This window comes from Salvelinus alpinus, chromosome 6, assembly GCF_045679555.1.
Source record: "Salvelinus alpinus chromosome 6, SLU_Salpinus.1, whole genome shotgun sequence".
NCBI classification, from domain to species: domain Eukaryota; kingdom Metazoa; phylum Chordata; class Actinopteri; order Salmoniformes; family Salmonidae; genus Salvelinus; species Salvelinus alpinus.
In genome coordinates this window covers 44,750,464-44,775,161 of record NC_092091.1, presented here as the reverse complement: position 1 = coordinate 44,775,161, position 24,698 = coordinate 44,750,464, and the positions used below count along the sequence as shown (strand labels likewise).

At 43.5% G+C, this 24,698-nt stretch overlaps 1 protein-coding gene across 1 annotated transcript in view; it reads right to left on the bottom strand.

Annotated features, from left to right (window-relative positions):
• The window catches only part of LOC139578744 (phosphatidylinositol 3-kinase regulatory subunit gamma), a 306,191-nt gene that overhangs the window by 164,514 nt on the left and 116,979 nt on the right, over positions 1 to 24,698 (bottom strand). Inside the window, exons 5-7 of the mRNA XM_071406720.1 lie at positions 23,624 to 23,755; positions 5,490 to 5,691; positions 3,342 to 3,427 (exon numbers count right to left, since the gene is read on the bottom strand). Coding sequence (XP_071262821.1) covers positions 3,342 to 3,427; positions 5,490 to 5,691; positions 23,624 to 23,755 — 420 coding nt within the window. The remainder of the gene's footprint in view (positions 1 to 3,341; positions 3,428 to 5,489; positions 5,692 to 23,623; positions 23,756 to 24,698) is intronic.

The following is a 24,698-nucleotide window of genomic DNA, read 5'->3' as shown; positions in this document are numbered from 1 at the left end:
CGTGCAGTGAATTTCAAACACAGATTCTGCTTGAAAATCTATGGTAAAACCTGAAAATGGTTGTATCGTAATTATCAACAACCAATTTGACAGAGCTTGAATCATTTTGAAAAGAATAATGGAGAAATGTTGCATAATCCAGATGTGGAAAGCTCTTAGAGACTTACCAAGAAAGACTCAAAGCTGTAATCACTGCCAAAGGTGCTTCTACAAAGTATCGACTCAGGGGTGTGAATATTTATGTAAATTAGATACTTCTGTATTTTATTTTCAATACATTGGCAAAAATGTCAAGAAAAATGTTTTCACATTGTCATTATGAGGTATTCCCGTCAGGAAGTCCATGATCCAGTTACAGAGGGAAGTGTTCAGTCCCAGGGTCCCCATCTTGGTGATGAGCTTGGCGAGGACTGTGGTGTTGAACGCTGAGCTGCAGTCTATGAACAGCATTCTCACATAGTTATTTCCCCTCTTGTCCAGGTGGGAGAGGGCAGTGTGAAGTGCAATTGAGATTGCTTCATCTGTGGATCTGTTGGGGCGGTATGCAGATTGGAGTGGGTCCAGGGTGTCTGGGATGATGATGTTGATGTGTGTCATGACCAACCTTTCAAAGCACTTCATAATTACAGATGAGTGATTCGTTGAAGTTAAAACCCCCTAGTCTATTGACACAACGGTGCCATCAATCCCCATCAAGATCCGTCAATTTAAGCTAGAGATATTTTTGCATGGGCTGTGTCTCAATCCACCACATCTGCCTATGTTGCTCTTCCACATCTGCAGTGGAAAGTGGCAGAGCTACAGCTCTGTTTGTCAGACCAGGAGACATCCCGAAAATCGGTCTTCTCGAGAAAATGTCTGTAGCATTCGAACGGTTTGGCCTACAACAGTGTTGCGTTCGAGACCACCCGATTCAAGACCAAATAGAGGATGGCGAGACCAAGTCAAGACCGGGAGGGGGACAAGGGGTCCAAGACCGAGACCAGCAAAATGCGAGTCCAATTCAAGACCATGATTGTAATTTTGTCAAATCACCACCATAGTCCAAAATGTCCAGTATTTCTGTGTTCATATTTCAGAACAATGTATGGATTCTTTAGGCATTCAGAATAGTGAAAAAATGCATGCTGAGGAAAATTATTACTAACCCAAACACAGTGGGGAACAATGGGCCTCCTATGCCATCAGAGAAGAGCTAAGGATTTATAAAATAATGATTATAATAATAATAATAATAATTAAACTATTAATTTAAATGTTCAGGTTTTTTCAGTTTTTGTTGGAAAGGAAAGGGTTGAAAAACATGAGCTGGATTTTAGAATAATAGTTTGTGTGGAGGTGCTGACTAACGGCGAATAAACTATCAAAATAAAGAAAGTCGCACACTCCATGTATAATCTCCCAGCAATTTAATGGGTATTTACCAACGTTTCGGCATCACTGTGCCTTCCTCAGGGTAATGTCATGAAAGGGTTAACACTGAAGAGAAAAAAATATCCAATCAGGATTTTTCCTTGCTGGTCTCTGGGGTGATAAATCTAGCTCGCTAAGTCAGCCATTGGCTAAGGCCTCAGAAGCTAGATAAAGGTGTCTGCCGTTCAACTGTATTAGGGCAACATTTTGGAGTGACAGTGGAATCAACCAATCACATTTTTACTTATTGAGTGGGACCGTTTTCACAAAAACGCATGGAAACTTCTGCCTTCTTGAAGGCCAATAGATCCAAAGTGGCGCAGTGGTCTAAGGCACTGCATCTCAGTGCAAGAGGTGACACTACAGTCCCTGGTTCGAATCCAGGCTGTATCACATCCGGCCATGATTGGGAGTCCCATATGGCGGTGCACAATTGGCCCAGTGTCGCCCGGGTTTGGCCGGAGTAGACCATCACTGTAAATAAGAATTTGTTCTTAACTGACTTGCGTAGTTAAATAAAGGTTACATAAAAAAAAAATATATATAAATCACTGCGCAATAGCGAGAAGTAGTTTTCCCACGGTCTAGCTAACTAGCTTTTGTTGTCGGCTAGTTGCAGCAGGTGTTATCAAAGAGGATGTTGTTGCCAATTTGTTAGCTTCTCCCTTTTCAAGAACAACTTTCAACAAGAAGTGAAGTTTCAAATTATCATAATTTGGTGAGTGTGATACATTGTAACATTTACAGTGGAACTGACAGCATTTTAGCAACATGAAATCTTATTACCATCTGTTCATATACACCCCCAGGAAGAATATGACACTTTAAAAAAATAATCTGACAAGCGACCACCTAGATATGGTCATTTTCACGTTTTATAAATTCTTGGAATGTTTAGGAATTACGTATACTAAGGCATTTGTGAAAATTCTATAGCAATATAGTGGGAAATTGACCGTGCGTTTGGAGAAGTAATAGAAACTGCAGTAAATAAAACGGAATAAAAACATATGTCTTGTCCAGGACCGGAGTCTACACAGACCGGTGCGCAATAGCCAATCAGAGCTACAGTGGACCTTCATACAAACAAGCCATTTGCCACATGGGCCTGCAATCATTCACTTTGAACTGGATTGTGTGTTTACAGGCAATTGCAACTTTAGAATATTAGAACGTTATTTGCCAAACGCCCCGAAATACACCTGAATGGATTTCTGTAAACATCACGAGAGTCCTCTTACATTTTGGGAACTTTACAGTCCTATTGATCAAACAACCATGAAAATGTAGTCTCTGTCCCTCAGTTATGCACATCATCAACAACAAGATCAACAACTAATGCTAGCGAGAGCAAGATGAGTTACAATCTAACGAGGGAACATTAGATAAACACTCTCAAAAGTTGTCCGATCTTAAAGCAAGCGCATCTACTCACGACCACAGCCATAAACACAGTCCAGTTCAAAATAAATGGCACAGATCCATATAGATCTGTGTAGACTACAGGAGTTATGCACATTAGAATCCTACTCTGGTGCGTTTTGCCCAGAACAAAATCTCTTGCATATTTTGTTTTGTTTCGGTATGTTGCATTGAAAGTGGCTAATATTACGTTGATTCGATCAAAATTGCCACAGTAATTGGGAAACGTTGATAGTGTTAACTAACTGGGAAAACTCTAGAAAGTTGAGTGAAGTTCAATCTTGTGCTTCTCTCCATGGGCCCTGCCTAAAATGAGGACATCTGTACTCTCTATTGAAGTAAATACCTAGGCTTTACTATGGGTTCTGGGCGAAAGTAGTGCCCTATATCTGAAATAGGGTGCCATTTGGTACACAGCCATGTAAAAGACCATGACACTCAACCATATCAGGAAAGAGAGAAGGGCGGAGAGATTATAGTTCAGATCCAAAAAGGCAGTGTCCTACCTGGTGCTGCCTGCATTTCCACCAGTCCCCCGGCTGCAATCAGGGCCTCCATGATCTTCACATGGTGCTCTGGGTTTACGTCCGCACTGCAGGGAGAGGTACAGGCAGGGTCTGAGGTCAAATGAATGGACAGATATGTCAAGAGTTCAAGCATGAGGAGAACACGGTCACGGATGTAAATATGAGAGAATGTCATTCTTCCTATAACCATAAAAGCCATGCGTATGGTTGAACTGCAGTAGTAAATGGAACCAATTGGCTTCTTCTAGAAAGAGTATCTTGGTCATGAACCAGGTCACATGAGTGAAGGAGGAAAAGGAGGAGGTGGGGGATTTTGAGGGGAAAAGGCCCAGGTCACACCATGGGATGGTAAGCTAATGTCTCTGGCAGACAGACTCCTCTGGTTCTCCTCTCTCTCTTGCATATTTTGTTTCTCTATTGGATTTTGCCTGGTACTGGGTCAGAGAAAGTGTTGATTTACTTATGTATTTTCTATAATTCAAGTCCTGTGATGGATACATATGTGACCTCTCTCTCTGAGGAAGCTGATGACCTCTCTCTCTGAGGAAGCTGATGACCTCTCTCTCTGAGGAAGCTGATGACCTCTCTCTCTGAGGAAGCTGATGACCTCTCTCTCTGAGGAAGCTGATGACCTCTCTCTATTTTTGCCTCCCGTGCGGTGCTCTCCCTACAGGAGTTTGACAGGCCACAACTCTGACATGAAATACAAGTGCCGAAGAGCGAGATGATGTCATGTTTACGCTATGGTTACTATGTACAGTAAACTATATGGTGATATTTGCATGCAAACAACACTAAACTCACTATTTACAGTACCCTGCAGATGACTGGATTACATTTTCATCTTCCTTCCACAGTTAATCTGATTTCAACAACTATTGATCTTGAACTACTTCTATGACCTACTACTACTTTACACTCTATAATCTCTGTTGTCAGAATTCTCTGCCTGGACTAGAGCTAAATGTTAAGAAGACTTCCTCCATGCCCTGCTGTTCCTATCTACTTTCTATCCAATGAGTTTACGTCTGAGTACCAAATGGTAAAAGGTAGTGCACTACAAGAGACTGAGACATACTAAACTCACCAGTAAAGGTCATACTAATAGACTCAGGTTGGCCTCCATCTGGTTCTCTGGTGGTTATGGTCAGAGGGCTGAAACACCATGGGTCAAGTTTATATCAACAACACAACGGAGTGACGGACCAGGGAGAGCAATGCATTCTGGGATAATCCAGCACGCTCACTCCTCCTGGTGAGGGAGGAGGGGAACGGCTACACAAATATCACAGGTTCTGCCTCATTGACTGTGATCTCTTATTCCAGTTTTGCCAGAAACAGACTTTCCTCACTGATTCAGGAGCAATTCACAGAGCAATTCTCCCAGTGAGCTTTTGCAGTGTATGTGAAACATAAACAGCATGCTCAACAGGTTAATGCTTTGCTTGACCATTTCAGCTTACGATTTCCAATGACAGGATGTTAACATTACCACCGAGCCAAATATTACTGCATACCTTTCCCTTTAGTAAACGCAGCTCTATCAGTTCATGCCCATAGGCCTACGAGTGCACAGGGAATTCTAAACTTCCTCTTCTTCTAAAATAGACTTGAGAGTGTACATGAAGAGGATAGGAACAGCATCACTATCAAATGGTCACTATCACTATCAACAACAACAGCAACATAAAAACATAATTGAAGCTGCTGGCTAGCATGTTTTTATCTTAAAGCTCCAGGGTAACATGCTTTGTTTACATTTTCATTAGTTGACTGTAGCTGCAAGCCACATCAGTATACAATACCTGAGAATATAACATGCATAAGACCCATTTTTAGAATGTTTCCTATACATGTCGACAGTACACTCTTAGAAAAAAGGGTTCCAAAAGGGTTCTTCGGGCTGTCCCCTTAGGAGAACCCTTTAAATAACCCCTTTTGGTTCCAGGTAGAACCCTTTGTGGAAATTGATCGACATGAAAATGGTTCTACCTGGAACCCAAAAGGGTTCTTTAAAGGCTTCTTCTATGGGGGCAGCCAAAGAACCCATTTAGGTTCTATATAGCACCTGTCTATCTAAGAGTTCAGCCAGCCACACCACTTCATCAGTGCACCAATCAGTCTTACCTGAAGTGGGAGTGTTTGAAGATGGTCTCACTGAAGACCTGGGCTAAAAGCCTGGGGATGGCCTTGTTCTGAGCTTCACTCTGGGCCACCTTGACCAGGTGTCTGGTGAGGTGCACCAGGAGCTGGTGGTTGGCCTGGGGCACGCTGGGGGACTCCAGGATCCTCTTCAGCTTCTCGCCACAGTCCTCCATGCTCTGAGTTTCTGGAGTAAGAAGACAGAGAAGGGAGAATGAGTACAAGTGTGTATTGTATTCGTGTGTGTGTGTGTGTGTGTGTGTGTGTGTGTGTGTGTGTGTGTGTGTGTGTGTGTGTGTGTGTGTGTGTTGGGACAGAGAGCCAGGCACTAGTAACATAACACACACATACTCGGTTCTTTGAATATTTGAGAGATATACTGGGAGATTTGAATAAAAATTCTAGCCTCCCCAATTGCTGCACTGCTGTCTAGCATAGCATCATGTAGTCCATACATACATGGATTTTGCTCTGACAAGTTATAAAGACCATGTCTTCTGTGTCTGTGGATGTTAGTAAAAGCAGCTAACCCAGCAGGAGTCTGGCTGGCCTGGGATCAGGCTCAGCTCCTTTGTGTGTTGTCACAGCTCAGACAATAATGTTTGGAGAGGAGCAGACATATTGATGCTCTCACCACAGGTCTTCTCTTCATTCTGCAAACAAGATGACACCTGTGCCTCTCCCCTGCTCTGTCTAGGCAGCTAGGGCTTCTTTCAAAGAAGCCACATAGCTACTATCTATTCTAGATTCACTTCTGTAGTCTGCTTAATGATGTTTTGTGACCAGCCTTGATTTGATGCTGTTCCCAAGGAGAAACCATCCATAACAACGACTCTGTACATAAGAACTCACACAGTATACCCACTGGGCAAAAACAAGCTGAAATAACATTGTTTCCACGTCATTTCAACCCCAAAATGAAATGTGATGACGTTGAATCAACGTGGAAAACTGATAGGATTTGAAAAAAGTCATCAGCGTAAGGGAATTTGTGACACGTTTCAGGAAATTAGGCGTATGTTGCGCGTGACTACTTTTATCAAAATGCGTTTTTTGGGCAGAAATGCCTTCTGGAACATGTGAACTTTCATGTGCCTTAATGACAAACTTGTATGCCATCTGTACAAATAAAATTGTTAAATCACGAGCCTAGTTTGTTTAGCCACGGAAAAAGTCAGCAACCTTCCCGCTAGCCATGATTGGCTAGAGATGAGTTTGGATTGGTCTGCCATGTAGCACGCCTCTGTCTATAACATGAGCTGATCAGTATGTGTAGGTAGTCCTTTCTAACGTGGCTTCTTTGAAAGATATCACGTAGTAGAACTGTATAAGTGTTGCTCTCCACTTTCTGGAGGACCGAGTTTTGAAATCAGTGTAATTAGAGTATGATAGCTAAGGAGATGGATAAAATTCAGAGTTTGATTGCAAATATGCAGACAGAGTCAAAAGGAAAACACACAGAAGGCTGTTGTATAAAACACCTGTCTCCGGATTACATCTTCAAACTAAGAGCAACCATGGCATCCGTGACAGAGAGGAAGAAGCGTCCATCCATGTATACAGGTAAGATTTAGCTATCTAAATAATCCACTATGCAAGAAACTATTTCAATAGAATGTTTATGAAGTCATTGTGACAACTGTTGATAGGCATAGCTGGTAAATTCGCTCTGGCTATCTACTCCGATTTCAGAACACTTTCGTCTGTGTGCCAGAGCGCAGAATAACTGATGAATTTACGAACGCTCAACACCCATTGAATATGGCCTGTGTCAGTAACCATTGGCAAAAAAACGTAATTAAATTAAATTGCTGCCAGCAGCACATTTGCAGTCGCCAACGCTCTGGATAACATAAAAACAGCCTAACCAGCTCTGCTAGGGTGAATAAAATGCTCCGAGTGAGCTGTTCTCTCATGTGTCTGGAAGTAGCTAGCAAGCTAGCAAACGTTAGCCAGTTAGCTTGGTGCTTGACTGCTGTTGTTAGGTCAGAATGCTCGGATCAACCCTACTCCTCGGCCAGAGCGCTCTGAACGCTCCGAGAGCGAAACACTCTGAATTTACGAATGGACAATCTGACAATGCTCTGAGGTTACTGGACGCCCAGAGCACACTTGGGCACTCCAGATTTCATTTATGAACATACCCGTAATATATAAAGTATATCGTTGGTTGTTTAGTACATAGCCTCACATGTGAATCCTTAAAGAGATGGGTGGGGCTAAAGCTTAAGAGGGTGTGAACGATGCAGTGGTGTAGACATAGAGGGGCTCTCCAATAGTAGTACCAAAATATTGAAAGGCCATTTTCTCAAAAGTGAGGTTACTTTCAAAGCAAAATTACTTTTCCAATGTTCCTCAACTTTAGTGTATGAAATACAATTTTTTAACTCTGAGGCTCTACATTTATCCAATGTCGAGACAGCCTACAGGGATGAGGGGGGGGGGGGGCTCTGGGAGTGTGGTGCCTGGAAAACAACCTCTCACTCAACGTCAGCAAAACAAAGGAGATGATCGTGTATTTCAGGAAACTACACTACATCGTCGGGACCGTAGTGGAGAAGGTGGAAAGCTTCAAGTTCCTTGGTGTACACATCACTGACAAACTGAAATGGACCACCCACACAGAGGAGCAACAGAGTCTCTTCAACCTCAGGAAGCTAAAGAAATTTGGCTAGGCACCTAAAACGCTCACAAACTTTTACAGATGCACAATTGAAAGCATCCTGTCGGGCTGTATCACCGCCTGGTATGGCAACTGCACCACCCGCAACCACAAGGCTGTCCAGAGGGTGGTGCGGTCGGCCCAACGCATTAACGAGGGCAAACTACCCTTCCTCCAGGTCACCTACAGCACCCAATGTCACAGGAAGGCCAAAAAGATCATCAAGGACATCAACCACCCAAGTCACTGCCAGTTCGCCCCGTTATCTTCCAGAAGGTGAGGTCAGTACAGGTGTATCAAAGCTAGGACAGAGAGACTGAAAAAACGCCTCTATCTCAAGGCCATCAGACTGTTAAACAGCCATCACTACCAAATTAGAGGCTGCTGCCTATAGGCATAGACTATAAATCACTGGCCACTTTAAGGAATGGAACACTAGTCACTTTAATAAAGTTGACATATTTGGCATTACTCTGAATTTTTTATAAAGCCCTTCTTACATCAGCTGATATCACAAAATGCTGTACAGAAACCCAGCCTAAAACCCCAAACAGCAAGCAATGCAGGTGTAGAAGCAAGGTGGCTAAGAAAAACTCCCTAGAAAGGCGAGAACCTAGGAAGAAACCTAGAGAGGAACCAGGAAGAAACCTAAAGAGGAACCAGGCTATGAGGGGTGGCCAGTCCTCTTCTGGCTGTGCCGGGTGGAGATTATAACAGAACATGGCCAAGATGTTTAAATGTTCATAGATGACCAGCAGGGTCAAATAATAATAATCACAGTGGATGTCGAGGGTGCAACAGGTCAGCACCTCAGGAGTAAATGTCAGTTGGCTTTTCATAGCCGATTACTCATGTACGTATATACTGTATTCTAAACTCAGCAAAAAAAGAAACGTCCTCTCACTGTCAACTGCGTTTATTTTCAGCAAACTTAACATATGTAAATATTTGTATGAACATAAGATTCAACAACTGAGACATAAACTAAACAAGTTCCACAGACATGTGACTAACAGAAATGGAATAATGTGTCCCTGAACAAAGGGGGGGGAATCAAAATCAAATGTAACAGTCAGTATCTGGTGTGGCCACCAGCTGCATTAAGTACTGCAGTGCATCTCCTCCTCGTGGACTGCACCAGATTTGCCAGTTCTTGCTGTGAGCTGTTACCCTACTCTTCCACCAAGGCACCTGCAAGTTCCCAGACATTTCTGGGGGGAATGGCCCTAGCCCTCACCCTCCGATCCAACAGGTCCCGGACGTGCTCAATGGAATTGAGATCCGGGCTCTTCGCTGGCCATGGCAGAACACTGACATTCCTGTCTTGCAGGAAATCATGCACCGAACGAGCAGTATGGCTGGTGGCATGTCAGGATGAGCCTGCAGGAAGAGGGAGGAGGATGTCTTCCCTGTAACGCACAGCGTTGAGAATGCCTGCAATGACAACAAGCTCAGTCCGATGATGCTGTGACACACCGTCCCAGACCATGACGGACCCTCCACCTCCAAATCGATCCCGCTCCAGAGTACAGGTGTAACACTCATTCCTTCGACGATAAACGCGAATCCAACCATCACCCCTGGTGAGACAAAACGCGACTCGTCAGTGAGGAGCACTTTTTGCCAGTCCTGTCTGGTCCAACGACGGTGGGTTTGTGCCCATAGGCGACGATGTTGTCTGGTGAGGACCTGCCTTACAACAGGCCTACAAGCCCTCAGTCCAGCCTCTCTCAGCCTATTGCGGACAGTCTGAGCACTGATGGAGGGATTGTGCGTTCTTGGTGTAACTCGGGCAGTTGTTGTTGCCATCCTGTACCTGTCCCGCAGGTGTGATGTTCGGATGTATCGATCCTGTGCAGGTGTTGTTACACGTGAGGACGATCAGCTGTCCGTCCCGTCTCCCTGTAGCGCTGTCTTAGGTGTCTCACAGTATGGACATTGCAATTTATTGCCCTGGCCACATCTGCAGTCCTCATGCCTCCTTGCAGCATGCCTAAGGCACGTTCACACAGATGAGCAGGGACCCTGGGCATCTTTCTTTTGGCATTTTTCAGAGTCAGTAGAAAGGCCTCTTTAGTGTCCTAAGTTTTCATAACTTATGGTTACCGTCTTTAAGCTGTTAGTGTCTTAACGACCGTTCCACAGGTGCATGTTCATTAATTGTTTATGGTTCATTGAACAAGCATGGGAAACTGTGTTTAAACCCTTTACAATGAAGATCTGTGAAGTTATTTGGATTTTAACAAATTATCTTTGAAAGACAGTGTACTGAAAAAGGGCCGTTTCATTTTTTGCTGAGTTTATAATATTCTACGGTGTCTTAGTCACTTAATGTTTACATCTCTTGCATTACTCATCTCATAAGTATATACTGTATCTTAGTCCGTTCCGCTCTGACATCGCTCGTCCATATGTATATAGTCTTAATTCATTCCTACTTAGATTTGTGTGTATTGGGTATATGTTGTGTAATTTGTTAGATATTACTTGTTAGATATTACTGTACTGTCGGAGCTAGAAGCACAAGCATTTCACTACACTCACAATAATAACATCTGCTAATCACGTGTATGTAACCAATAAAATTTGATTTGATGAAAAAAACACAATTTCAAATTATTAACTAAGACAATCGAGCCGGTCGGTCACATTTAGTATTTTTTTCACCCAACTTTTAACCTAAATCCAAAGACATTTTTACATTTTTTGTTGATTTCATGTTGAATTCACATTAGTTGACCACAGCCATAATGTAAATCAAAACTAGACGTTGAACTGACATCTGTGCCCAGTGGGTATGTACCTTTACTGTGTGCTTTTGGAAATTGACTGGTTATGTTCAGTTCAATCGAGTAACAGGTTTAACTGAATGAACAACAGAAACAAAATGCAAATATGAAAACGTATTAAAATAGTTTGGGGTATGGCCTTGTCTTCGAGGGTTGATCAGTGGAGCCCGATGCTGTGATGGCAGGTAGCCCTATGCGGAGCTGACATTCATCCACTCACCCTCTTTCCTTCACTCACTCATTCCCTACCACTTTCTGTCACTAATTTCCTCATTCACAAACTCCCTTAACAAGGGTGGAAAGAGTACTGAAATATCAGACTCAAAAAGAAGTAGTGTTACTTTCATGAAATTCTACTAAAGTAGGACTAAAATTACTAACTTTGAAAAATACTCAAAAAAGCTACTCAATTACAGTAATGAGAGTAGTTCCAATTAGTTACTTTACACATCTGGTTATTCAGCAAGCATGGTGAAGTTGCATTATTGTGCCGTGCTCACAGGCTATAAGCTAGTAGGTGAATGACATTCTGCACATGGTTAATAGTAAAAGAGGAGGAGAGACATTAAACTATGCTGACAGGGCTGGATTAATAAATCACAGATTGTACAATGTTAGTAGGTAATATATATATATATATATATATATATATATATATATATACAGTGGCGTGCGGAAGTTTTCACCCCCCTTGGCATCTTTTCTATTTTGTTGCCTTACAACCTGGAATTAAAATAGATTTTTGGGGGGTTTGTACCATTTGATTTACACAACATGCCTACCACTTTGAAGATGCAAAATATTTTTTCTTGTGAAACAAACAAGAAATAAGACAAAAAAACAGAACTTGAGCATGCATAACTATTCACCCCCCACAAAGTCAATACTTTGTAGAGCCACCTGTTGCAGCAAATACAGTTGCAAGTAAATTGGGGTCTATCTCTATAAGCTTGGCACATCTAGCCACTGGGATTTTTGCCCATTCAAGGAAAAACTGCTCCAGCTCCTTCAAGTTGGATGGGTTCCGCTGGTGTACAGCAATCTTCAAGTCATACCACAGATTTTCAATTGGATTGAGGTCTGGGCTTTGACTAGGCCATTCCAAGACAGTTAAATGTTTCCCCTTAAACCACTCGAGTGTTGCTTTAGTAGTATGCTTTGGGTCATTGTCCTGCTGGAAGTTGAACCTTCGTTCCAGTTTCAAATCTCTGGAAGACTGAAACAGGTTTCCCTCAAGAATTTCCCTGTATTTAGCACCATTCCTTCAATTCTGACCAGTTTCCCAGTCCCTGCCAATGAAAAACATCCCCACAGCATGATGCTGCCACCACCATGCTTCACTGTGGGGATGGTGTTCTCAGGGTGATGAGAGGTGTTGGTTTGCGCCAGACATAGCATTCTCCTCGATGGCCAAGAATCAAAATTTTAGTCTCATCTGACTCATGCTTTTTGGCGAACACCAAACATGTTAATTTTTTATTTAAGCAATGGCTTTTTTCTGGCCAGTCTTCCGCAAAGCCCAGCTCTGTGGAGTGTACGGCTTAAAGTGGTCCTATGGACAGATACTCCAATCTCCGCTGTGGAGCTTTGCAGCTCTTTCAGGGTTATCTTTGGTCTCGTTGTTGCCTCTGATTAATGCCCTCCTTGCCTGGTCAATGAGTTTTGGTGTGCGGCCCTCTCTTGGCAGGTTTGTTGTGGTGCCATATTCATTCCATGTTTTAATAATGGATTTAATAATGGATTTTTTTTTATAACCCAACCCTGATCTGTACTTCTCCACAACTTTGTCCCTGACCTGTTTTGAGAGCTCCTTGGTCTTCATGCTGCCGCTTGCTTGGTGGTGCCCCTTGCTTAGTGGTGTTGCAGACTCTGGGGCCTTTCAGAACAGGTGAATATATACTGAGATCATGTGACACTTAGATTGCACACAGGTGGACTTCATTTAACTAATCATGTGACTTCTGAAGGTAATTAGTTGCACCAGATATTATTTAGGGGCTTCATAGCTAAGGGGGTGAATACATACTGTACATATGCACGCACCACTTTTCCATTTCTTTATTTTTTTTAATTTGTCTTCACCAATTTGGACTATTTTGTGTATGTCCATTACATGAAATCCAAATAAAAATAAATTTAAATTACAGGTTGTGATACAACAAAATAGGAAAAACGCCAAGGGGGATGAATACTTTTGCGAGGCACTATATATACATATATATTATAGGCTACAGTAAGCTACTAAATAACATGTCCAGTGGCACACTGACTCACGATGAAGCCATAGGCTACTTGTCGTGGCAATAGCCTATCTCAAGAAATATAATCCATAGATGGCAGTTCCCATTCAAGTTAGGACTGGCAGGCATTGCTAGTGCACCCAACAGTCAAATTGACAGGTTAAGAGGTTTCAAACCGTTCTATGGATTATATGTTTATGGCCACAACGCAACAAGCTGTATATTTGGCACACATGCTGCTTCACCTGCAGCCTTCTTGAGAGCGGGCTCCTGAGTCCTCCTGTGGTTGACGGTTGCAACAAAAAAAATACTAAATATATACTTCATATATAATATACACTGTATATATAATATATACTGTATATATTTCCTTCTTTGTTTTATTTGTTTTATTATGGGCCTGGGCCCAGGGGCTTCAGCCCTGGTAAACCCCTGCATTAACCCGGCCCTGTGTGCTGATGACTATAATGTTTGTAATACTAACATATACATTCCACTAAGCCCAGCAAAGATAATTACACTGTGCTTACTGAATTAAATTAAAGCGATCTAGCCATTCAGACCAGACTTACTGATTGAACCTCTGTATTAACTACATAATAGGTACTAAAATCTAATGCAGCTAGCTATCTTCATTCACACATAATCTACATGAAGGTAGCATAATGTGATCCATATTGACCTATAAGAGTTGGTGCATTTGGACCTCGCAGGGTTTTCAGTGTTAAAACCCATGTTTGTGATTGATCCCAATAACTCAAAGTGCTCTGGACTTAACCTACAACCAGCAGTATGACCTCAGTAAATCTGTCTGTCCTGATTGACATTGTGAATTTTAGCTGAGAGTGGATGAGTGTTTGAGTTGAGCCTTAGTGGTGTGTGTGTGTGTGTGTGTGTGTGTGTGTGTGTGTGTGTGTGTGTGTGTGTGTGTGTGCGCGCGCCTGTATTTTAGCTGCAGACAGAGCAGAATGCAGCACCATAAGTGTTCAGTATAGAGCACCTCATGTCTAGTGATAAGGACTTCTCTCCTGTTAGCTGCTCTTGTTGCCTGGCTGAGGCTGGCCTTTCTCTTAATGAGTTTCACCCACGCCTGGGGCCATTAGCGCTGGCCTGGTTAAGGCTGGCCAAGGGTGCTTATATGAGATAAGTGTCTTAGGGTCAGGGGTCAAAAGTTAGCAGGGCCGTGCACATACCTTTCAGGGGGCAAGTGTTAAAAATGTAAAAAGGGTAGCCAGACTTGGAAACAGGCGCACGTGAGCTCTGTACAGGGCAGACCAAAGGACAGAGTAGGAGTGGGGGGTGGCAAACTTGACAACGTCACAATAACTTTGGGGAAGTGGCTTCAGAACAACAACAACAAAAACTGTATACAAAAAATATATAATTATACCACCACCCAAAAGGGCACTTGAAGAGTGGGAGGGCAAAGTGGCAGGTGCTTGGGCGCAGGTGACGGAGGAGGTGGTGGCAGGGCAACGGTCATGTGTGTGGAGATGGAGTGTGTGTGTTTGTGTGTGGGTGTGTGTCGGGGGGCTGTGTGTTGGTCAGAGCTGTTAGATTATATATGGTTGGCCAATCCGCCTGATCTGGTAGAGGTCAGCTGTGTTGACCTTCTCTCGTCTCGCCACCACAGACGCAGCCGATGACTGGTACCCACCCAGACCCCCTGCTCTCCCTCCCCCAAAATTCATCCACATCCCGTCTGGAGCTGTTATTGCCCTTCCCTGTCCCCTCGGTATTCATGGACCCCCTCGGTACTCATTAATACGATCTGACCCTGGCTCAATAGAGGACAAGGCTGGGAACTTGGCCTGTCCATCTGACCCTGAGAACCTACTGGACACTGGGAATGGGCACAGAGGAAGGGGGGAGGACCTTTAGGTGCCACTGATTGGTCGAGTGGCTTTCCATCTGTCCCTAAGGACACTGGACACTGGGGAGACCCGGGAGGATCGGAGGATGGAAGGAAAGCAGGACGGACGGAAAGGAGGAAAGAGGGTAGGACGTGGGTGCTATAGGGCTGCAGACCCGTCTAATGGCTTCCCATATGGATCTGACCTACCTGGCACAAGGACACTGGGCAGTCCAGGGAGGAGGGAGAAAGGGAGGGTTAGAGCTAGGTGCTAGGCAGACCTGGGTTCAAATACTATTTAGGGTATTTAAAAAAGAATCTAAAACATTTGTAAATAAGTATTTAGGTATTTTTGGGGGTAAAAGACAAGTAGTTGAATATTGTAATGTATTTGGAAATACACAAATACACTGACTCAAATACACTTCCATGCACTGAACCCAGGTATTTGAAAATAGTATTTAAAATAAGTATTTGAAAATACCTTCAAATAGTAGGCCAATAATCGGAAATAATTTGAAAATACTCAAATACACAGAAAATAAGTATTTAAATAACAAATATTCAAATACACATGTATTTGAACCCAGGTCTGGTGCTAGGACAGCTGACCGGTCCAATGGCTTTCCTGGAAGTCTGTATAGACATCAGTTACCTAACTATAGCTACCCCCCTTTGTTCAGTCCAGATGGGCATGGTCTGGTGGGAAAGCTGGCCCTTTGCCCTGGGTTCTTAGAGAGGTCAACCTGAATCTGGATTATGCCAATAGAATGACTGACCACTTCTCTTGTCTGAGACAGACAGACACAAAGGGATGAGACTGAGACACTTGGTCGGAGTCTCCTGAAGTTATGGTTACACAGTCAGTCGCATGGTCGGTCAGACTGACCGTAGGACCCTCCCCGCCGGCTGGTCAGTTGGTCTACCTCGCAGAGAGAAGGGTTTATATAAATGGGTTTAGGAGGCTTTGCAGGTGTGACAGAATCCACAATAGGGGGATTTGGGATGGTATTGAAGGGGATTAGGTGTAATGCAGATCAAGAAAATGAAGAGAGAAAAAATCAGAGAAAGGAGCTGAGGGAGGGAGGAAAGGGAGGACAGGTAGTGGGTTGGGGAATTGGTGACGATCTTCATATAGAGAGAGAGAGAGCGAGCCCGGGAAAGACAGGCTGAGTTCTCTGCAGCATGACAGACAGAGAGACAAGCATGTAGATTAGCTAATGATTACTATACACAGCATAGGTTAACAAAGCCGACTGTACAGACAAATGAATAAACCCAGAGCTTGTTAAATGTGCTCATCACAAGCCTGCATCTCAGAGACATTAGAACGTTAACCAGAACCGGAAAGCAAATGGTTCGGACAACTAAATGGACCAGGTGTCATTTATACACTGAGTATACAAACCATTAAGAACACCTGACCCACACACCCACACACAAGTCAGTCAGTGCGCTGTATCATCTCATCACTAATGGCACTGACTAAATCTTCTACCAGTTTAAAGGTGTTGTAGGCTAAATGTTCAAGCCAAGTTTCGGTTCCAACATGTCTTTGCTGTAGCCTACAGAAAATGGCATCTTGGTTGTTAAAACGTTTTTTTGTGACTTTACATTCATGAATCTGATGACTGTTATTTATCTAATCAAATAACTATGTTTAATTGTTACCCGATTCAATTAATAATGTAACAATATCTCATTATGAATTTGGGGCTCCACGAGAGTGGCTATTTAAAGAGTTACCATCTCCTGAATTTACCTCTAAAGGTCTTTACCTATCACATCCATAAAACAGTCAACGTATTAATCATAACCTCGTATCTTATCATCATTCTGAACAGTCGTAACCTCCTGCATCTGCGAAAACCCCAGGGTTACTTATGATTCAGTACTACACAAATTGATTTAATTATTTATTTACTAACTAAATGGTAACACAGAATAAACATACACACTTAATACATTTAAACAGGTCCCTAGCGGACTGACACAATATGGCGGCTTGTTACAAAGGAGATAGAGAGGGAGCGAGAAACAGAGACATAATACTTGGTACATTTAGAAATTACTCTCAAAGTAATCATATACTTTGCACCCGTTTGGAGTAAGAAATCATGAATGTAATTACGTGTAAATGTCTTGTTTCTTTGTGGATTTCTGTCAGAACCAGGCTTTCTCGGAAAGGTTGTTGGGCCATTTTGCGGCACGCTTGTAAGGCTATGATTGTCCAAAAGGGGTCCCCACCCGTCTCCTACTGTTGCTCTCCTCTGCCGTCGCCCGGCATCCGGCGACCCGTCGTGTAGTCCTGAACAGAACTACAGAACTCAATCTGCTTCCACTCGCTCTGGAAGATAATTATTTGAAGATAGGCTAGCCAGCCGTGTCGATAGTTCTCAGTGGTGATGAGAGTAATAGAATACAATGGTTTGAGCAGAGTAGTAGAATGGTCCCACTTAAATTCACTTTTATAGATACTTTACTTATGACAGCTAATCAGCCGTACCAGTGATTGTCCGGGAGGTGACGTTATTGTCTCTACCTCGTGTTGAGATTTCAGAGAGGACAAGACCATAATAAATCCGTTGCTAGAGTTAAGTCTCAGAACCTCCTCTCAGTTCACACAGACACAATAGAGTTCTAAGAACCCTATTCTGTTGCATACAACAACCATTTGATGTAATAACAGTACTATAACATAATCTTATAATTTCTCCACGATAGCTATCAACCCCCCACCAGTTCCCTCCTCCCCCCTCTGTGGGTGAGAGAGGGTCTGGTTGAAGTCATCCATTGCCGAGCTGACCTATTTGGATCCTCACAGGACAGTCATGACAGTCCCCTCCTGGTGGGTTCAATCTTGGAAAGATTCTGCAAGTTGCAACCCACCACAAGAATGACCATGGGGTGTCCTGGTTTGTGTATCATCATGACAGTCCCCCTCTGGTGGTTTAACCTGGTAGGATTTACGAAAGCTGCAGACCCACCACAAGAATGGCCATGGGATGGCCTGGTTGTGGATCGTCGTTCCGGACCGTCGTCCTGTTGTCCAGGCTGGTGGATCTAGGCAGTAACTTAGACAGACGTTAATAACGCACAACACTCACAAAATACATAATTACATTTCTTCCCCAAATGAGCATTGTGGCACTAACTTATGGTTGTATGGGGAACACAAACAAAAGATATACAAAATATAGTGACCACATCTTAATCATCTAATTGGACTATATTATATATACATCCATGGTCTTGGCTAGATGACTCTATCATGGAATTTTGTCTAATGGCATATCTAGGGCGATCCTACTAGCGGTGTGTTGCTTAGCGCACTATCCTAAATGGATAACTACATGATAAGTCTAGAGCAGTAAGGCACTAGCTTCGGACAGTCTACACTGCAGGAATGACCTATGAACCTCTGGGGAGAAACTGGTGATTCATGTAGCTGTAGAGTCAAAGGGGCGTCCGGGTCTATTTTCAACTTTACCAAGACTGGTATTTTGCTCCGACCCTTAAGTGATCCTAGTATAAAATCCTCATTAAAGGTTCCATTGTGCACAAGCGCACATGCCAAGGGCAAGAAAACCAAGTATCCTGGTAGGCTGCAACCTGTTCCGAATGAGTCTGACGTCATCAGATAATTTCCATGTCAATGACCGTGTGTCAATAAGAATCGGTGCCGACCTCAAGCCATATGCCAAGGGGGCCTGTAGTGGTTTTACTACAAGTCAATGTGTCTTACACCATTGTAGTGGCGATACGTATGAAGGAGTCTATTTCATAGCTTTGTTATCCACGGAGGAACTAACCTCACAATGGAAGTACTCTATAAGCACTGAACCAGTCGTACGTGGTGTGATCATGGTTCATGACTTCTAATAACTTTCCTCCTGAATGGAGGGTTCTATTTATTAGCGGCATGTGTGTTTAAAAAAAAATCTAATTTTTGGACCTTTATTTAACTAGGCAAGTCAGTTAAGAACAAATTCTTATTTACAATGACGGCCGCCCTATGGTACTCCCAATCACAGCCAGATGGGATTCAGCCTGGATTCAAACCAGGGACCGCTGCGTCACTCTGGAGCCCTTATGGATTGGGGGTAGAATCTGTTCAGGAGCCTTTTGGTCCACGACTTGGCACTCCGGTACCACTTACCGTGCAGTAGCAGAGAGAACACTATGACTTGGGTGGCTGGAATCTTTGACAATTTTACGGGCCTTCCTCTGACACTGCCTGGTATAGAGGTCCTGGATAGCAGGGAGCTCGGCCCCAGTGATGTACTGGGATGTACGCACTACCCTCTGTAGCACCTTACGGTCAGATGCCGAGCAGTTGCCATACCAGGCGGTGATGCAACCGGTCAGGATGCTCTCGTTTGTGCAGCTATAGAACTTTTTTAGGATTTGGGGACCCATGCCAAATCTTTTCAGTCTCCTGAGGGGGAAAAGGTGTTGTCGTGCCCTCTTCACGACTGTCTTGGTGTGTTTGGACCAAGATAGTTTGTTGATGTGGACACCATGGAGCTTGAAACTCTCGACCCTCTCCACTTCAGTCCCGTCGATTGTTAATGGGGGCCTGTTCAGTCCTCCTTTTCCTATAGTCTATGATCAGCTCCTTTGTCTTGCTCACATTGAGAGAGAGGTTGTTGTCCTGGCACCACACTGCCAGGTCTCATCGTTGTTGGTGATCAGGCCTTGTGTCGTCAGCAAACTTAATAATGGTGTTGGAGTCGTGCTTGGCCACACAGTCATGAGTGAACATGGAGTACAGAAGGGGACTAAGAACGCACCCCTGAGCGGCCCCAGTGTTGAGGATCAGCCAGGGAGAGGTTGAAAATGTCAGTGAAGACACTTGCTAGTTGGTCCTCGCATGCTTTGAGTACATGTCCTGGTAATCTGTCTGGCCCCGTGGCTTTGTGGATGTTGACCTGTTTAAAGGTCTTGCTCACATCGGCTACGGAGAGCGTGATCACACAGTCGTCCGGAACAGCTGGTGCTCTCACACATGCTTCATTGTTGCTTGCCTCGAAGCGAGTATAAAAGGCTTTCAGCTCGTCTGGTTCGCTCGTGTCACTGGGCAGCTCGCGGTTTCCCTTTTATAGTCCAGAATAGTTTTCAAGCCCTGCCACATCCGACTTGCATCAGAGCTGGTGTAGTAGGATTCAATCTTAGTCCTGTATTAATGTTTTGCTTGTTTGAGGGTTCGTCTGAGGGCATAGTGGGATTTCTTATAAGCGTCCAGACTTCTTGAAAGTAGCAGCTCTAGCCTGTAGCTCGGTGCGGATGTTGCCTGTAATCCATGGCTTCTGGTTGGGAAATGTACGTACAGTCACTGTTGGGACGATGTTGTCGATGCACTAATTGATGAAGCCGGTGACTGTGGTGGTACACTCCTCAATGCCATTGGATGAATCCCGGAACATATTCCAGTCTGTGTTAGCAAAACAATCATGTAGTATAGCATCTGCATCATCTGACCACTTCCATATTGAGCGAGTCACTAGTACTTCCTGCTTAAATTTTTTGTTTGTAAGCAGGAATCAGGAGGACAGAATTATGGTCAGATTTGCCAAATGGAGGGCGAGGGATAGCATTGTATGCGTCTCTGTGTGTAGAGTAAAGGTGGTCTAGAGTTATTTTTCCCCTGGTTGCACATGTAACATGCTGGTAGAAATGAGGTAAAACGGATTTAAGTTTGCCTGCATTAAAGTCCCCGGCCACTAGGAGCGCCGCTTCTGGATGAGCATTTTCATGTTTGCTTATGGCCTTATACTGCTCGTTGAGTGTGGTCTTAGTGCCAGCATCGGTTTGTGGTGGTAAATAAACGGCTACTAATAATATAGATGAGAACCCTCTTGGTAGATAGTGTGGTCTTACAGCTTAGGAGAGCAATACCTCGAGACTTCTTTAATATTAGACATCGCGCACCAGCAGTTATTGACAAATAGACACACACCCCCCGCCCCTCGTCTTACCAGACGTAGCTGCTCTGTCCTGCCTAACCACGCTCAAGCCAGCCAGCTCTATATTATCTGTGTTGTTGTTCAGCTAAGATATTACATTTGTAATGTCCCGTTGTTAGGAAAGTCTTGATCGTAGTTTGTCCAGTTTGTTTTCCAATGATTGCACGTTGACCAATCATACCGAGGGTAGTGGGGTTTACCGTCTGCGAATTTTTGCAAGGCACCCCGCCCTCCTCCCCCTTTTTCTCTGTCTTTCCTTCACGCTGATGACGGGGATTTAGGCCTTGTCTCTACAAAGCAGTAAATCCTTCACGTCGGTCTCATTAAAGAAAAAATCTTTGTCCAGAGTCGAGGTGAGTAATCGCTGTTCTGATGTCCAAAAGCTATTTTCGGTCATAAGAGACGGTAGCAGCTACATTATATACAAAATGAGTTACAAACAATGCGAAAAAACTAATAAAATAGCACAGTTGGTTAGGATCCCGTAAAATGGTAGCCCTCACCTCCGGCGCCATATCCCTATTTATCAGCGTTAGCTCTCATGTTAATAATTTGACCGCAAGCCTTGCGGGTTGATACCATTCCCTATTTACTGTAACTCTATTATTAATATAATTTACTGTAAGGGAAATGAGAACATGCAATGCGTTACAGTAGGCCTTTAGAATAATGCAAAACATATCCTTGACTATCCAACTCGATGAGCAGGAAACAAACGATGCCAGTCAGCCTGCACTGCTGGCCAATCGAAACGACACCTAAATTATACCAAAACTAATTTCACACATAATAAGAGTATTGACAATATTAAAATGACAATAATCTGATGAGTGACAATATTAGACCTATCAGTTGTACATGAAGAGATGGGCGCATCTTGTAATTTACATTTAAAGATGCAGGGAAAAGATCATCAGTTTATCAAATCTTCCTTCAGAGTCACATGAAGGTAAAACATTGTATATATAGTATCAGACAGAGCATATTCTGCAGTTTCTATTACACTTACCTTTGTCAAATAACTCTCATAATTCTAAAGTTGCAGCTCTATTTCCAAATTTCACTTTTTCCAAGAATATCTGTGCTGTCCGTGCGGCAGCATTGTTCTGGCTACTAAGCAAAAATTAGTAACATAATAAACTTAAAATATACTATTTATTTATGCAATTCATCCTTTGCAATTGTTCATGCTATTGTTTAGGAATACAGCAGATAATTTCACCTGTGCACCTGGCTGGTTATATAATTTATTATCTTTTTAGTTTCAACTTTGTCAAAAGTTTTATTGTAAGATAAATGAAAATAGGCTATAGGCCTACATTTTTTCTAGGACTTTGTAGAACTACACAAAACATATCCTTTACTATTGTATATTTTCTTTTTATGTGTATATTTCCACTAATATTTCTTCATACAATTAATCCTTTATAATAGTTTATGCACTATTTATCAAGAATTGGTGCTTATGGTTGCTGCACTTTGCAGGTTGATATGCATCTGATGCATATGTTATTCTAAAGGGGACGCCAGGCAACGTTCTCTAGCGGGTACTTATAGGCAGAAAGAACAGGCGGTTCTAGTGTTAAAGGGATACTTTGGGATTTTGACAATGAGGGCATTCATCTACTTCCCCAGAGTCAGATGAACTTGTGGATACCATTGTTATGTCTCTAGCATAACATAACTAGCGTTAGCATAACGACTGGATGTATATGGGTATATGCTAACATCTTCTAGCATTCTTGCAGATATCCATAGTCTGCCAGTCATTGCGCTAATGCTAGTTAGCATTGGCTCACAAAACTACCTCTAGCGTCCTTCATACTGGACACAGAGACATACAAATAGTATCCACGAGTACATCTAACTCTGGTGAAGTAGATGAAGGACCTCATTCCCGAAGTATTTTTAATCCTGGGTTAAAATTGTTCATAATTTATTTTTTATTTTTTTACATTTTATCCCCTTTTCTCCCCAATTTTCGTGGTATCCAATCGCTAGTAATTACTATCTTGTCTCATCGCTACAACTCCCGTACGGGCTCGGGAGAGACGAAGGTCGAAAGCCACGCGTCCTCCGAAGCACAACCCAACCAAGCCGCACTGCTTCTTAACACAGCGCGCCTCCAACCCGGAAGCCAGCCGCACCAATGTGTCGGAGGAAACACCGTGCACCTGGCCCCCTTGGTTAGCGCGCACTGCGCCCGGCCCGCCACAGGAGTCGCTGGAGCGCGATGAGACAAGGATATCCCTACCGGCCAAACCCTCCCTAACCCGGACGACGCTAGCCCAATTGTGCGTCGCCCCACGGACCTCCCGGTCGCGGCCGGCTGCGACAGAGCCTGGGCGCGAACCCAGAGACTCTGGTGGCGCAGCTAGCTGGTGGCGCAGCTACCTAGATGCCCTAGACCACTGCCCTAGACCACTGCGCCACCCGGGAGGCCGAATTGTTCATAACTTAATTTTATTTCAAGTGACAGCAGAACTCTGTGATGGGCTAGCCGCAATAAGTCTGTGCAAACTGTGTCGATTCCATGTGGCCTAGCTGATTATGGACCGTGATGTTTGATGTTAGTTAATCATTACCATTGTGAGTGTACTGTTACTGTACCTTGGGCAGTGTAGACCAGTTCACTGTAGACCACAGCTGGGATGATGGGGGAGGGCAGGTCCTGGAGGAAACCCCTCAGAGTATCAGACAACACTGCCACTTCATACTGGTCCACATCCACTGAGACTGGGTCTGAGAGGGAGGGAGGGAGAATAGGAGGGAGGAGGAGAGTACGAGAGGGAGGAAGAGAGTCCGAGAAAGAGACTTGTGTTAAGAATCACAAATTCTTCAATCCTATGTAATTTACAAGAGAACACAAAAAAATGAAATGTGACTGGCAGCTCATTTTTCAGCTGTACTAGTGGAGACAGACAGAAGTGTTGGTACAGCAGCAGCCTGACACTGGATGGTATTCTGAGCTGTAATGAAATTAGTCAAAGGAGTGTCAGGGCCATTTAGCTCTGGGGAAACAGGCACATGTCAGTTAGAAACAGAAAGAACTTCCCAGATGTACTACATACAGAGAAAGAATGCCCTAAACCGGCGGGATGTAGACAAAACAGCCACAGAGATAATATTTGTGTGTGTGTGACCTGGGTGATCAGGTTCATTGCATTAGGGGACTACAAGCCGTGACACACTGTAGGGACAAGCATTGATTTCTCTAAAACTAATTGTCAAATAAACTTTCCAATCATGACGGTCCACTAAACCAGAGGTATATTTATATCACTGTGACCTCTTTCTGACCCCCTTCCAACACAATATGATAATTAGAGAACAGTTCTGTAGCTTGTGTGTGGGTGTGTTGTGGTGTGGAGTCACTGATCCTGCCCCTCCATGTGGAAAAGTCATACAGAGGGCAAGACATTATATTAATTTTCACTGTGTTCAGTGACATAGAAGACAGAAGAACGATATTAATGTGACAGTCAACCTGTGCTGGGGTTAACTGTTTTTCTATGCTGGGGTTGACTGTGTTTAACTGACAGTAGTAACTCTCTGTGAGGATGAGGACAGGATGAGGACAGCCCTCTCATGGCTGACAGTAGTGGCTCTACTGTGAGGATGAGGACAGGATGAAGACAAAAACAAAGGGAGGTAGCAAGATATAAAAGGAAGAAAGAAATTCCGG